This window comes from Euprymna scolopes, chromosome 6 (genome assembly GCF_053919585.1).
Source record: "Euprymna scolopes isolate OS-2025 chromosome 6, ASM5391958v1, whole genome shotgun sequence".
Lineage (NCBI taxonomy): Eukaryota > Metazoa > Mollusca > Cephalopoda > Sepiida > Sepiolidae > Euprymna > Euprymna scolopes.
In genome coordinates this window covers 116,113,462-116,128,341 of record NC_136487.1, presented here as the reverse complement: position 1 = coordinate 116,128,341, position 14,880 = coordinate 116,113,462, and the positions used below count along the sequence as shown (strand labels likewise).

Sequence of the window (14,880 nt, the reverse complement as noted above, 5' to 3'; positions counted from 1 at the left end):
TGTTCTTTGTATAAACATGATTGGGGTACCTTGCACCATGTACAATTTACATGTCCACAATCATTTCAAATGTACACATGGCGACATAACAAGGTGTTGCAAATAATTATGTAATTGTTGAAAACACAATGTGAGACAGCAAACCAGAAACTTGTTACAGTCAAGGAACCCATAATTCAGTTTTACAAAGAGGGTTAATGTGCTGTGAAGAAGGATAAAACTTCTAATGTAAACCTGCTGAATGCAACCAATGACTGGAAAATTTCTGTGGATCTCAAAACATCTCAACAATTTCCAGTTCACATAATCCAAACAGAAAAGCGGCCAGACATTATAGCATAGCTCGATTCAAAGAAGAGTGGTTTGTGCAAGTTAAATGAAATCCTACGTCATTTCATCATCTGATATAAAGTCGTCTTGCAAAAGATCATCTTTGACGATTAACGATTAAAATACTTGAAAAGGGGGAAAGGAGGAGATAAGCCCTAGAAAAGTTGGGGAGGTTAAGATGAGTTACAAATTGTAGGTCACTTAAAGAACATGCAAGCAATGGCATAGGTAGTTTCTTAGTTTAGGGGCATAAAAGCAACGAGGTATTCCAAACTTCAGCAGAAGTTTTATTTTTAAAAATGAAATTACTTTGAGTTGCTTGTCGGATTTAAATGGAACTATAGCAGTCATAAATATTGACATTTCTTCCTTCTGTCAGAGAGCAGCCCCTGTAAGGTGGTTTGGTTACAAGATGACCAAATCAGCCTCCGTGGTGTATTAATTTCGACCTAACCTCTGAAGAACTAATTTATTTCTGCAAGTCCTGATCATCAAACTTTAATATTGTCATCGTTGGCGGCCATTGTTTTGTTCTTATTTAATTTTTTGTTGCTTTTCTTTGTTACACAAAAAATTTTGTTTTAAAATTTTAGATATTCTTCACACCATTTACTGTTAATGGCTTCCATTAGATCTACATGGTGCACACATTTTATGCCTTTTTATTTTATTTGTTTCATATTGCCACCTTGATGTAGTGTTAGTAGTAAGGGCGCTTTTTATGACTTTCTATTTCTGGCTGTAATTGAAAAATGATCACATTTCACTTATCAGTTTTTGCCGTTTAAAAAAAATTCCACTCGACCAAGTTCCCATTTTTTTTTTTATTCTCTTTAAAAAATACATAGAGTTTTTGATTTAATATATTTTATTTCTTCTTTATTATGAAATGATTTTTTTTTTCAAATCTAAAAAAAATAAACATTGAATGAAGCAGGACAAAATTTAAAAAATGCGAGGTTTCACTTAACAAAAAAAAAAATCAACGTGTTTTTTTAAAAAAGGTTTTAAACTTTTGACTTTACAGGTAAATTTGCGCAAAAGTATCCTTTTTTTGTTTTAAATTAGATTATTTTATTTATTGATCTTTTATCTTCAATTTGTGATATATAAATCTAAGGTGAGAAAATTAATTATTTTCATTTTAATAGACATTTTAAAATGGGGGGGGGTGAATTTAAAAAACGTTTGTCTAAAATATTATATTCGGTTTATTGGAAAGAGCATAAAATTTTACATTAAACCTGCAAATATTGTAAAAATTGAACCAATAGAAAAATTTTGATAGATTTTTAAATTGAAAAAAATTTAACTCGTAAAATTCAATTCATTTTATTTTGTAAAAAAAAAAAAAAAAAAATGGCTGCAGGAGAGCGCGTAGGCACTTTGTAAACACTTTTTTTTTTTTTTTTTTAAATAAAACATAATATTTCTATTATTTTTCAAAAAACTTTAATAGTTATTTTGGAAGTATATTCCATAAATAAATTAAACAAACCATTTTAAAAGGAGAAATTACGAGTTTTTTTGTTTTTTTTTCATATTTTATTCGCAGGGTGTCAAAAATTTCCAAAACATTCTGACACACCTAGCAATCTGCATAAATCAAAATAACATGTTTAAGCGTATTGTACGACCGAGCAACGCCGGACGTCCAGCTAGTATATATGTTTGGTGCAAATGCTACATTGCAGTTTCCAGTTGTTGAATATTCTGTTTGCTATGTATATCCGTCCGCTGATTTTGACATTTAGAGGAAGTAAATTTCCCCCAATTCTTGTGTTAATTGCAATTAGCCTTGAGGTTAAATGCTAGCCTACGGGGTTAAGGTTGACATTGTGATTACGTTCGAACGCTGCCGTCGTAATAAAAGACGGTGACGGTTCAAATCTTCCGATCACCAGTAATAATCACTTCCTACACTGATGCTTGCGTAAGCATGAAATACTAAATGCTAATATTTACTTAGAAAATAGTATATAACAAATAAATAACAAATTTAAAAGCAAAAAAGGTAAATTTTTATGATCTTCCCCAGCATATTATAAACACCCCAACCTTCCCATGTTAAAAATGGCTTTCGGAATAAACACTCCCAACCTCGAAAGCCGTTCTTAACATAGGGAGATTGGGGGGGGAGTATTCCATAAGTCGTTCGTAACATAAGGTGGTTTGGGGGTGTTTATTCTACGCTGGGGCAGGTCGTAAAAAAAAAAAAATACCTAAACAATTTTAAGAAGAAAAAAAAAACCTTAAAACTCATTAGTTGATAATTTTAAGATAATTTATTAAATAGATTTTTTAAAAAAAATTTTAAGAATAAAAGTTCAATTTAACATACATTTAAAAGGACATTAGAATTTTATTTCAGGACCAAAAGTTTCATTTCCTACTGAGAATCGATTGTATCGAACATTTGGTCGAATACCAATCGAAACGGGAGAAATATTTTTTATGGCCTCTATGATAAAAATGAACTTTCTTTTGATTTTATTGTAGCAAACTTGAGAGAATTGATTTCCAGCGTTAAATTATCATTTGTTGTTTTTTTGGTTTTATTTACTCGTTACTAAACCAGACGGATGGGGAAGGAATAAATATTGGATATTCAGAAATGAATTGAATAACGAGGTAATAAAGGAGGTTGGGATTGTTACCGTCTGTAAATGTTAGTTCTTCTGCAATGCAACAAAATATTTACACCGGATGGGGATAGGAAAAGAAACAAACCATCGGTTTCCCTACACTGAGTTGAGTTGCTTCTTTTTTTCTTTTAAATTAAAATTCCTTATTTCTTTCTCTTCTCTAACAACACACACACACACACACACACACACACACATATATATATATATATATATATATATATATATATATATATATATATATATATAGAGAGAGAGAGAGAGAGAGAGAGAGAGAGAGAGAGAGAGATTATCGTTATTATCATCATTTTTTTTTTAGGGAGAGAAGGTGATCTTGTCAGGAAACGGCCGGTTCCATTGGTTCTACCTTAAAGGTAACCTCTAGTAGACACTAAAAGCCGTAAACACGAAAACTTGAAGAAAGGTTACCTTTAGTAACCTATTCATCTGGCAGTTTTCGTGATTTTATTTATAGTGCAATTTTGATGAAAAAATAAATTAATTACTGAATAGTATATATATATATATATATATATATATATATATATATATATATATATATATATATAATTTTAACAATGAAATTAAACAATCAACAACAACCATCATAGCATTTGCTTTGAACTCGTCAAAAAAAAAATCAGGATTTTTGAAAAATTTTTCTTTGGTAGACTTGTTTATTTTTATTTCGTTTTTTTTAATTTTTTTTTTTTTTATAATTCTATTATTTATATGGTTTTAATTTAAAATCAACGAAAATAAATAGAATTTGCAAAAAAAAAAATCAAATGCTGTTTCCATTATATAGATAACTAGTTGTCTTCGAGAAAAAAAAATTCAAATTATAGTCATCCCTATCAATTTACAACCCCACAAAGGCAGAGTTAGACACAGTCGTTTTTTTTTAAGGTGGGGAAACTACAACTCCTTTAAAAGAAAAAAAAAGAGTGGGTACTTGTTGGGACAAGAATAAAAATTACCTCGATCTACAAGGATTTCTCCTACACTAACCATAGACAGAAAAGATGAAGTATAATATCTTAGCAGTCAAGTGTAATAATCTTAGCAGTCATGTTTTTCCCCTTCATTTTTTTTTGGGGGGGGGGTGAAAATGTTTTATTTTCCTTAATTTCTGATGTTGGTAAATATTCAGTTAATAGTATCATATATATATATATATATATATATATATATATATATATATATAATTGAATGTGTATTTATCAAGTTACGTGCAGACGAGAAACAAAACACACGCACGACGAGTTTATATTTCTGATTTACTTGCTTTCCCACGAAGGTAGTTGGACACAAGATTAGTTTTTAATTTGGGGAAATCCGGCTACCCTAAAAAGAGGCACACTAGATTAGAACAAAACTAAAAAAAAACTTCCTCGGTCTAAAAGGATTTCTTTTTCACTCACAGAAAAGGTTGTGTAACAGTGTTCTTACACTGTAACACTAACAGAGACTACACTTTGCTCATGTCCAAAAGACTAAGAAAGTAATGTGGTTATAATGCAAGTTTACAAATTTAAATATAATCCTATTTTCAGATTTTCATTTTTTTTATCGGTGCTTACTACTTGTAGAAAAGTTTTAACAAAGATCAGAGTGTAGTATCCGTTAATGGTCTCTTCTCAGAGAAAGACAGATAATTTTTTGGCTATTTTTAGTTTGTCTCATTCAGTGGGTCTTCATGGGAAGCCAGATATCCTTTACAACAAACTGACAGTACTTGTGCATAATACGGACTGTGCTATTTTTCAGATATGATCTTAAAATTAAATCAAATTATTTGTTTTTACGTTATTTTTTATTTTTTAAGATGTTAGGTGAAAGTACACAATGGTTAAATAAAAACAATAAGAAAAACTCCCCCTGTCCCTATTAAGAATGGCTTTCTAAATAATAACGTTATTATTTCAGCACAGTCCGTAAACTGCACAAGTACCTTTAAGTCTAATTTGTAGATTTAGTTTCATTGAAAACAAATTTGTAAAAATATAGATCACTGACTAAACGTGTTTGCTCCAATAATTCACAACTACTTGCGGTATATTTTTTTAAACTTTAAGAAATTAAATAAGGAAAAAACATTTCAATTAGTTTCTGGACTTTAGAGATGAGGATTGCTTATTCGTATTATTCTTCGAGCTACTGTTCTCAGCTTGAATATCATTTTCACAACGTTTCGGTCGATGTAACCTCCGGCCTTTTTCAGGTGTATCTTGTCGAACTCGCGAATGTTTCTGTCGAACTCAGGAAATTACGTCCAGATTCCCGAGTTCGACGGAAACATTCCTGAGTTCGACAAGATACACTTGAAGAAGGTCGAAGGTTACATCGACCAAAACGTTGTGAAGATGACACTCAAGATGAGAACAGTAGCCCGAAGAATCCAAATAATACGAATATTTCGACTATGTTTTTATTTTGTTTTTACTTATAAAAGATACGCCCAATAATGTGTGTAGACTGTAGAATTGTAAAGAAAATAAATAAAAACGGTACTAAGGTGAAATAGGACAGTTTAACTTTTAAACCATTAGACGAAGTGTCAGGGAGTGTAAAAAAATAAATAAATAAAAATGATCGATATTGCATTGATTATTCAAAATATTCAAATGACCAACACAAAACAATCGATATTGGATTTTTTTTTTTTTTTTTTTCATGCTATTTTTTTTATTTTCGTTATGGTAACGATACAAATATTAACAGATTTTTAATATAAAACGAAAAAGAACTTTTTTGTTTTAAATGGAAGATTAACACAACTAAAATGTCGATTGATTTCTTCATAACAATCCTTGAACATCTGTGTTATTAAATTTTATTTTCAAAATATGCATTGATGCAGCTTTCTATAATATAACAAGGTCAATCATTTTATTTTAATCGATTTTTTGTTAATTATTTTATACTTATGCAGAATACGGATCGTGTTATATTTTAGATATGATTTTTAAGTTAAATTCATTTTTAAAGTGTCTTGTGTTTATTAAATTATTAGGTGAAAGTACAGAATAGTTACAAAACGCCGTCTTATTTTTAATCGCCTTCCTCTGGATAAGTGATTATTTATTTGGTAAATTTTCACTATCACACCTATTTGCTTTTTAGAAATCCAATCTTACCATGGAGAGGGCAGGGTCAGGGAAGCTTTGTTTTTTCGCCGAAATTTGTTGAGCCGCAAATAGAATTTTCAAGTTAAATTCAATTTCTTACGATATATTTTGCTTTAGTTTATTAAACTGTTAAGTGAAAGTACAGAATAATTACAAAACGATATCCCCTCCCTATGTTAAGAATGGGTTCCTTAATAATAACGTTATTACTTCAGCACGAGCACGCACGGTCCGTCGCATAAATATCCATAAAAAATGTGGTTACTAAAACTCTTTTTATTTTTTTTTTTTTTTTTTATTTTAATAAATGCAATTTATTTTTTCAGGGTTGAAAAAATAATATTTAGAAATAAATAAATTAAAACAATTAATATCGATGAATTTGAACGCTTTGGGTTACTTGAAACACAGCAGCATTAGCAACCCGGCGCGCAAAACGAACACACGCAACAACACTCAACAGTTGTCCTTTCAGACACGCAACAGTTTGACTTTTAAAGCTATTATCTGTGAATACATATATACAAAAAAAAATAAAACAAAATAAAAGCAACCTACCCCTAATTTCCTGGCTTGTTCATTCAATGCCAATATCCATGCATCCACAAAGAGTGGACTCGTATCCACTCGCTGGTAGAACCAGTCGATCATCGCGTTCAGCCAGTAGCTTTTTTCGGGTTGACCCCGCGGGCTTTTGTGGTAGAAGTTGGGCACTTCGGCCAAAACGCTGGAGCCGAGTAAGGCCGGGTAGTTGGTGCCACGGGCATTGACCCATCGATCGTTGGCCGAGAGTTTGAAAGGGCCAAAGAAATGGATGATGAGGTTGACCACAACGACAAGCAATGCCGCCCAGACCAGCCAAGCCAGAAGCAGGATGTCCAGAAAGTACTTCTCCCACGTCATGTTGGCATACACGGATCCAGCTATCTCCGCCATCTTGGTGTACGTCTCCCCGAGTCGGTAAATGATCAAACGGATGGTTATATCTGCCATCTATCTGCCTAACCAGCCAATAGCTGGGCATCTCAGGTAAGACGATACTCTGGCAAGTAAACAAAATAGACGCGCAGCCATAAACACGGCGTGTGCCTCCTTCTTCCAGCTTTAGATTCCAGTTACTCGCCGTAGCGTACCTGCTGTCAGAAATGGGGGGAACAAAAAACAAAACAAACAACCTCAGCTGCAGTCTTATTACTACTTATAAACGAGGAGGAGGAGGAAGAGGAAAACGAACTTAAGGAAGAGGGAGGGACGCTTTTCGCTGATTCTCTCTTCTCTATAAACAAAACTACAAACGCTTGTCGCTTAACGTATACAAGGTTTCGGCTGTGTACATTTTTTATGTTTCTGCAAATAAATAATACAAAGTGTAGCATCTGTTCTGATGCTGTCCTCGCTTAATGAAGGAGAGATCCTTCTAGACTTAGACATTTTTATTTTTTTATTTTTGTTTCAATCAAGAGTGCTCCCTGGATGTTTGTTCCACCACATTAAGAACTGACCAGGTATCTAACTCTGCCCTTGTGGGGAGACAATAGGAACAATACAAGGTTCGGCTGTTTTTTGTTTGTTTGTTTTTTTGTTTTTTTTTTTGTTTTTGTTTTTTTTTATTTTAATGCATGTTCTTAGTCATGATTAGGGTCGTGACAACAGCATATTCTTTTCATTGGTTTGACTCTTGAGTATATATCCGTTAATATCTTATATGTTTTTATAGAGACTGGTGTAGTTCTCGTTTGATTGACAGTGTCTTACTGTCTTACTGTGTCAGATATAGACTTGAGAGTCAAAAGAATGAAAAGAATGTTGTCACCACCCTAGTCATGATTAACTTCAATCCCAATTTCCCCATTTACCGCCTCCCACCGAGGGCTGTCTATAAAGTCGCCTTTGGTATTTATGCAAAATAATACGGACCGTACTGAAATAATAACGCTATCATTTAAAAACCCAACATGCGGAGAAATGGGCGTTTTGTAACTATTCAGTATTTACAGAACACTTCATTATTTAATAACCAAAAAATAGCGTATCCTGCATAATATCGTCAGTTTAATGTAGAGAATATCTAGCTCCCCATAAAGGGCCACTGGATGAGACGAAACTAAAAAAAAAAAAAGGCCTAATAGCTAAAATATATATATATATATATATATATATATATATATATATATATATATATATATATATATATATATATCCTTCTCCGAAGTGAGAACATTAACAGATACTACAGTCTGAGCTTTGTCAAGTAATCAATTTAATTGCTTCCCACAGCGACAAAAATAGACAAAGATCACTTGTCCACAATTGTCCAGCTCCCAAAAAAGGAGCACTGAACAGATTTAAAGATAGCCATAGTTGGCTGGCCCTATCGGAATTTTCCGATGACAACAGTATAAACTGCATTCCTCCCAAAGAAGGACGCAATGCCTGGAATAATGGCTTTCCGATATCGCCGACCAGAACATATACTACAATTTGATCTAGAACCGAAGACCAGGTAGTTCTGTTTACTTAGTTCCGCAACGGCAAAGTTAGACACAAGGTCAGTTTAAAGGCCGCAAAAACAACTATAATCGGCTCCGTTGGAGTCCTGCAGCACTGCTGCAGTGCTGCGTGTGCTGCGCTCCTGCGATGAGGGAGCGTCATGCGATCGGTTGTAAATCAATAATCTCTTTCAAAAGAGACGAAGTTAATGCCTGGGATGATGGTTTCTTGTGACCAACCAGAATAGGTACAACATTTGGATCTTGATCAAATATACGTTTTTTTGTTTTGTTTTGTTTTTGTAATAAAAAAAAAATTTGACACATGACATTTGTCTCTATGTTCGATTCAGACGCTAAGAAACTGACAGGTGTACTTAAAAATGTTAATTAATTAATTAATATGGCAAAATCAAAAAATGCTTACGAATTTAATTAATAATGCAAATTGAAAATTATTCTTGGATTTAAGATTTTAATGGTTAAATAAAGCCCTTTCGTCGTGTGTTCACTGTTCCGCCTTCTTTTGGGTGTGACTACTGTTCTGCAACTAAATGTTATTTCACTGCGTGACTAGTTCCTAGGTTTGCGATTTTCAGGGGGGAAAAAATCTCGCCAGACACTATTTGCTTGTGATATTATGATGTTCCCTTTCATGCTACTAATTGTTTTGTTAGATTGGCAATAACTATTCGACAATAACAATACACTACTATTGACTATCGACTGTTTACGAACATTTCCGTTTTTTCTGCTCTTTTCTTCTTTCTCTCGACTTTCTATTTCGTGTTGAATTTTTTCTTTTTCTTTTTTTTTTGCAGATATAACATTTAATTTTCGATTTATATCAGTAGAAAGAAGAGTTTTCTTTGTTTTTCGTATTTATTTATTAAAAAAATAATTCCGTCATTTATTTATTTTCATTTTCATTCCTCCACGAATCAATATTTTGCAGACGACATTTTGCTACTTCCTCCCTTTCCTTCCGCCAATTTATCACGTAAGCGTGACGTCACACCATTAATCCAAAACGAGGCTGGTGGGGGGGGGGATTCCCTCGCCACGTGTTTTTTTTGTTTTTCTCGCATGTAAATAAAAACAAATACCGGCTTTCTCTTGCGACTGACAATGGCAATATTTTTGTATTTATTTGCTTCCCCACCAAAGCAAATTAGGCACAAGGCTTTTTTCGGGTATCTCTTCTGTCTATTTCACCCTGCATTACCTGCACTTTCGGAAGTGATGAAAGAGGGTTATTATCTGTCATTGGGGGGGAGGGGCTCCCGGCTACACCAGTCGTGAGGGAGTGCCATGCAGATGGTTTACCCCACCATTGGGGCCCACCAACTGTATCTATTTGGGGAGAAAGTTGGATTTATCCTACATTGTGTCTCATTTTGCCCTCTTAAGAAAGCGGGTAGTGTTTGATGTAAGTTTCAATTGTAGCATAGATGCCACTAAAATATCTTATTCCGCTTAGTTTCGCTCAAATTTTGGAGAAAACCGATTGTAGATCTGTGGTTAATCCCCTACCCCTTATTAAGCTATGATCATAAAAACCGTTAGCAGTAGAAGGAGACTACCTAGCTAATTAGGGAATGCATACAACTTAGGAACATCACGATAGTTAGACAATGCAGAACTCCCAAAATGTAACAATGACATACGATGTTTATTTGCACAATTCTGAGGCAGCAGGTTCAGGACTGTAGAACATAGTGCAAAAGGAGACCACCGGTACATCTCTGAGCAAACACCGGTATGATTGTGCAGTGGGTCTAATGTGATTGTATATCGTCGCAGGTTGGGTCTGTTCAGCCGCAGATGGCGGTATTTAAGCATTGCGATGGGGGGGGGGTATATTTAGGACGTATTATGGAGAAAAAGAGGTCGAATGTTTGGCAGCGAAGAGAGCTTATCGAAGTCGTGCTAATAACGCGAATGTCGTAGACGTGCTGTTTAGGGGATTATTTATTAATACCCCTAATAAAATAATTGATAGAACACGAAGTTCGGAATAAAAAACAAACCAACGAAAGGATTTATTTGGCCAGCAGAAAGTTGAAGGTTAAGCTGTGTCCGGGTTGAGAAAAGAAAGAGTAGAAATTTCTTTATGCGTGCCAATCAGGCAGCAGTTCTTTGTGTAGTCCCATGTGAACCAGCAGTTATCGTCAATGGAAATCGCCGATGCTAGAATGTCCAGTGGACATGGGACGAGAGGAGGAGGGAGAGGTCTATCTTTGTTGCTTGCCAAGTTCTCTCTGTTCGTTGACCGAGGGTTCCAAAAGGGGTCTAAAAAGTTCCTTGGAGACAGATGAATCAATGAACTTTCCCATGTGATTGGTCAGTATATGGCCGAAGAATCACTCAGCAGGAGGGGAGGGGGTGATCCACAAGAGAAAATAGATCGTTATTTGTGACTACTATAGTTGTCAATTTTAATTTAGATTATTACAGGATCTTAAATCTTATTTCTTTGGATTATTCCAACTATTATTATTCTCATCTTAGTTGTTATATTCACAACGATTCGGCCGATGTAAGCTCCGACCTTCTTCAAGTACATCTTTTCGACCTTGGGAACAATCTAATCAAATTCTGGAATCTGTAGGAAATTCAACGCTTATACAAAGAGAAGCGACAAATAGACTTTTTAATATGTCCTTTAATGCAAAAAACAACATTACTTACTGAATTGTCATGTCGAAAATAGTAATATATCAAAAAATTAAAAAAATTCATCAAGTAGAACAACTGCTATTGTGTTTTTAGTAAAAAAAATAAATATTTCATTACCGGCTAAACATGTTGGACGCCATTATGATATAATCAAAAATATGCTTTTTGAGTTATGTCCCCTGTTTCTGGAGTCTTCATCTGTGAAAAATGCAATTTTCTCCAATTTTCCGTAAAAAATACTTTTAACTATAAATAATTTTCCACGCGATTAATTTTTGTATGTATTTTCTACATGACAATTAAGTAATATTGTTTTTGCTTAAAACGACAGATTTAAAAATAAATCGATAGTGTCGCCTCTCTTTGAATAAACACACTGAATTCTTTATCGTATCGACGGGGAAGATTGTTTGTATTCTGTCAGCTGGGTGTTAATTTATGCTATTCCGAGTTATCATCTCCTGTAGGAGGGCGGCATTTTGAGAGGGTAAAAACAAAAAGTAGAAAAAATGAACAAAAGTTAACAAAAAATATGAAATTTTATACCAAAAAGGTTGTAAAAAATCGGAATTTTGGGGGGTATCGGAATCAGAAAAAATGTGTCCCTATTTTCTGAGCGTCGGGGGGGCGGCATGGGGGCGGCATGGGGGCGGCATGGGAGCGGCATTTTGAGATGGTAAAAGGGGAAAATCGAAAAAAAATGCTAACAAAAAATCTGAAATTTTATATCGAAAAGGTTGTAAAAAATGGGAACTTTTGTAGTTATTGGAATCGCAAAAAGGTGTCCCTATTTTGCGAGCGGCATATGTCAGGGGGCGGCATTTTGAGAGAGTAAAAATAGAAAGTAGAAAAAAATAAATAAAAATAAACGAAAGCTAACAAAAAATATGAAATTTTATACCAAAAAGGTTGTAAAAAATCGGAATTTTGGGGGGTATCGGAATCAGAAAAAATGTGTCCCTATTTTCTGAGCGTCGGGGGGGGGCATGGGGGCGGCATTTTGAGATGGTAAAAGGGAAAAATCGAAAAAAATGCTAACAAAAAATCTGAAATTTTATATCGAAAAGGTTGTAAAAAATGGGAACTTTTGTAGTTATTGGAATCGCAAAAAGGTGTCTCTATTTTGCGAGCGGCATATGTCAGGGGGCGGCATTTTGAGAGAGTAAAAATAGAAAATAGAAAAAATATAACAAAAAAAGCTAACAAAAAATCTGAAATTTTATACCGAAAGTTTGTAAAAATCTGAAGTATTGGAGGTATCGGAATCGGAAAAATGTGTCCCTATTTTACGATTCCAAAACCGATTCTTTTAAATTTTTAATTTAATTTTTCATTCTTGGTACTAATTATAAATATTTATTATTTTTAAATTATCACTAAAACTAAAATGAGAATAACCTCAAAATACGATGTAAATTTATTTTATTTGTAAAACAATTTTTTTAAATTGCATAAATTCTCTATGTAACCTTTCAAAGAAAGCAGTTGCTTTACATGGTCTGAAAAATGCTGAAAAATTAAACAGCAACAGTCTTTGCAGCCCACGGCGATCGTAAGATTTGCCCCCCCCCCCCCCCGCATTTGATAATCTGTTAACCTTCAAAATTCCAAAAGCCCTCAAAATATTTTTTTATATGTGCATATATACATATATATGTGCATATACACATATATTTATACATACATATGATGACTGCAACGTCTTGTCAGACGAGTGCCACTCCCTCAGACATTTAAAATTCATGAGCCGAAATGCCTGAGAGAGTATCTATACAAAGATGATGTTACAAAGTCTTAGCTTTGTACGACAGCTAAGTCTCTCTCTCAGTTCAAAATGTTGAGATCCAGCAACAAGCAAGAGCAAGATAGCCAGCAACAAATTAAACTGCAGACCAGCTTAATGCGGGTAATGGTCTCCCGCTTTATGGTTTTTTAAATCAGAGATTTGCTTCTCCTAGAAAGGTTGCCTTCACCACGGCTTACGGGAGCCCTCTCTATCCCAATAAACATATACACACACACACACACAAATATACACGGTGCTAGTTGGCCGTTGACCCAGAAAAAGAGTTCATTCGCCCTTCCAAAACATACATATATACATGATGATGATTGCAACGTCTTGTCAGACGAGTGCCACTCCCTCAGACATTTAAAATCCAGGAGCCCAAATGTCTGAGGGAGTATCTACACAAATATGATGTTACAGAGTCTTAGCTTTGTACGACAGCTAAGTCTCTCTCTCGGTTCAAAATGTTGAGATCCAGCAACAAGCAAGAGCAAGATAGCCAGCAACAAATTAAACTGCAGACCAGCTTAATGCGGGTACTGGTCTTCCGCTTTATGGTTTTTTAAATCAGAGATTTGCTTCTCCTAGAAAGGTTGCCTTCACCACGGCTTACGGGAGCCCTCTCTACCCCAATACACATACACACACACAAATATACACGGTGCTAGTTGGCCGTTGACCCAGAAAAAGAGTTCATTCGCCCTTTGGAAGGTCTTGTTTTTAATCCTTCAGGGAGACTAGCCGCCCTCCTCACCAAACAAGTCTGGTGGGGGAACCAGTTTAGTCGCCGGTGACCCGACCATGAGGCAGGTAGTACTGGGTTACATGGTACCAGTAGCATATGACATGACCTGACATGAATACATACATATACATATATACATACATACGTGCATATATACACACACATACACATATATAAATACACATATATATGTATATATATATACATATATGTATATATACATATATGTATATATATATATATATATATATATACATATATAATATAAATATATACATACATATATACATACATACATGTATACATACATATACATATATATATATATATATAAACAAATATATATATAATATATCCTTCAAGATTGAGGCATTTTTTTTTTTTGTTTTAATCTAGGTTGAACTTTCTCTACATTAAAAACCGATCTTGAAATGAATTAAAGCAATTTATTCTCAATTAATGGAAATTTTGAAAACTCCAAACGCAATTGTAAATTATTACTTGATAAATAGTTTAAGAGTTTGGAGTTTTCAAAATTTCCATTAATTGAGAATAAATAGCTTTAATTCATTTCAATCATTAAGTTTAAAAAATGCAAGCATTAATTATTTCTGGAGATATACTCAGTAACAAAAAAAACAAAATGACCTCAGAAAGATTTCATACTTAAAGGGGAACTTTCATATAAATTTTTATCGAATAGGTGCGAAAAGAAAGTTGGATATTTGGGTATATATACACCGACATCAAAGAGGAAATAACATTAGATGCGAAAGTTTGAATTCATTAATTTTATTACTGTCCAATTCATGAGGCTAAGACTTTGAAAGTATCAAACGTTTGTTTTTGTAGCATACTTTTTATAACTCCGTGTAAACTTTACAATTGCTAGCTGGGGGATGGACAAAATCACCCCGGGCAACCCCCACCATCTACTTAAAACAAAAGGAAAACAGATAAAATCTCAAATGAATAAAAAATATTAAAAATCAGTTTTCATATTTTAATTTTAATTTAATTGAATTTAGGAAAATTAGATAACGTAGAACTAATTTTCGCAAGGTATGAAAAT

At 33.8% G+C, this 14,880-nt stretch overlaps 1 protein-coding gene across 49 annotated transcripts in view; it reads right to left on the bottom strand.

The window, feature by feature from the left end:
* The window catches only part of LOC145277904 (phospholipid transfer protein C2CD2L-like), a 653,079-nt gene extending 645,289 nt beyond the window's left edge, over window positions 1-7,790 (bottom strand). For 26 of the 49 annotated variants that reach the window (XM_080129919.1, XM_080129943.1, XM_080129923.1 and 23 more), the window contains exon 1: window positions 6,665-7,271. In XM_080129919.1, the coding sequence (XP_079986045.1) occupies window positions 6,665-7,099 (435 nt within the window). In that variant the 5' untranslated portion in view covers window positions 7,100-7,271. Of the gene's footprint in view, window positions 1-6,664 lie in introns of all 49 variants that reach the window. The other 23 variants (XM_080129939.1, XM_080129921.1, XM_080129922.1 and 20 more) reach the window with 5 other exon arrangements.
* Between the last annotated feature and the right edge of the window lie 7,090 nt (window positions 7,791-14,880).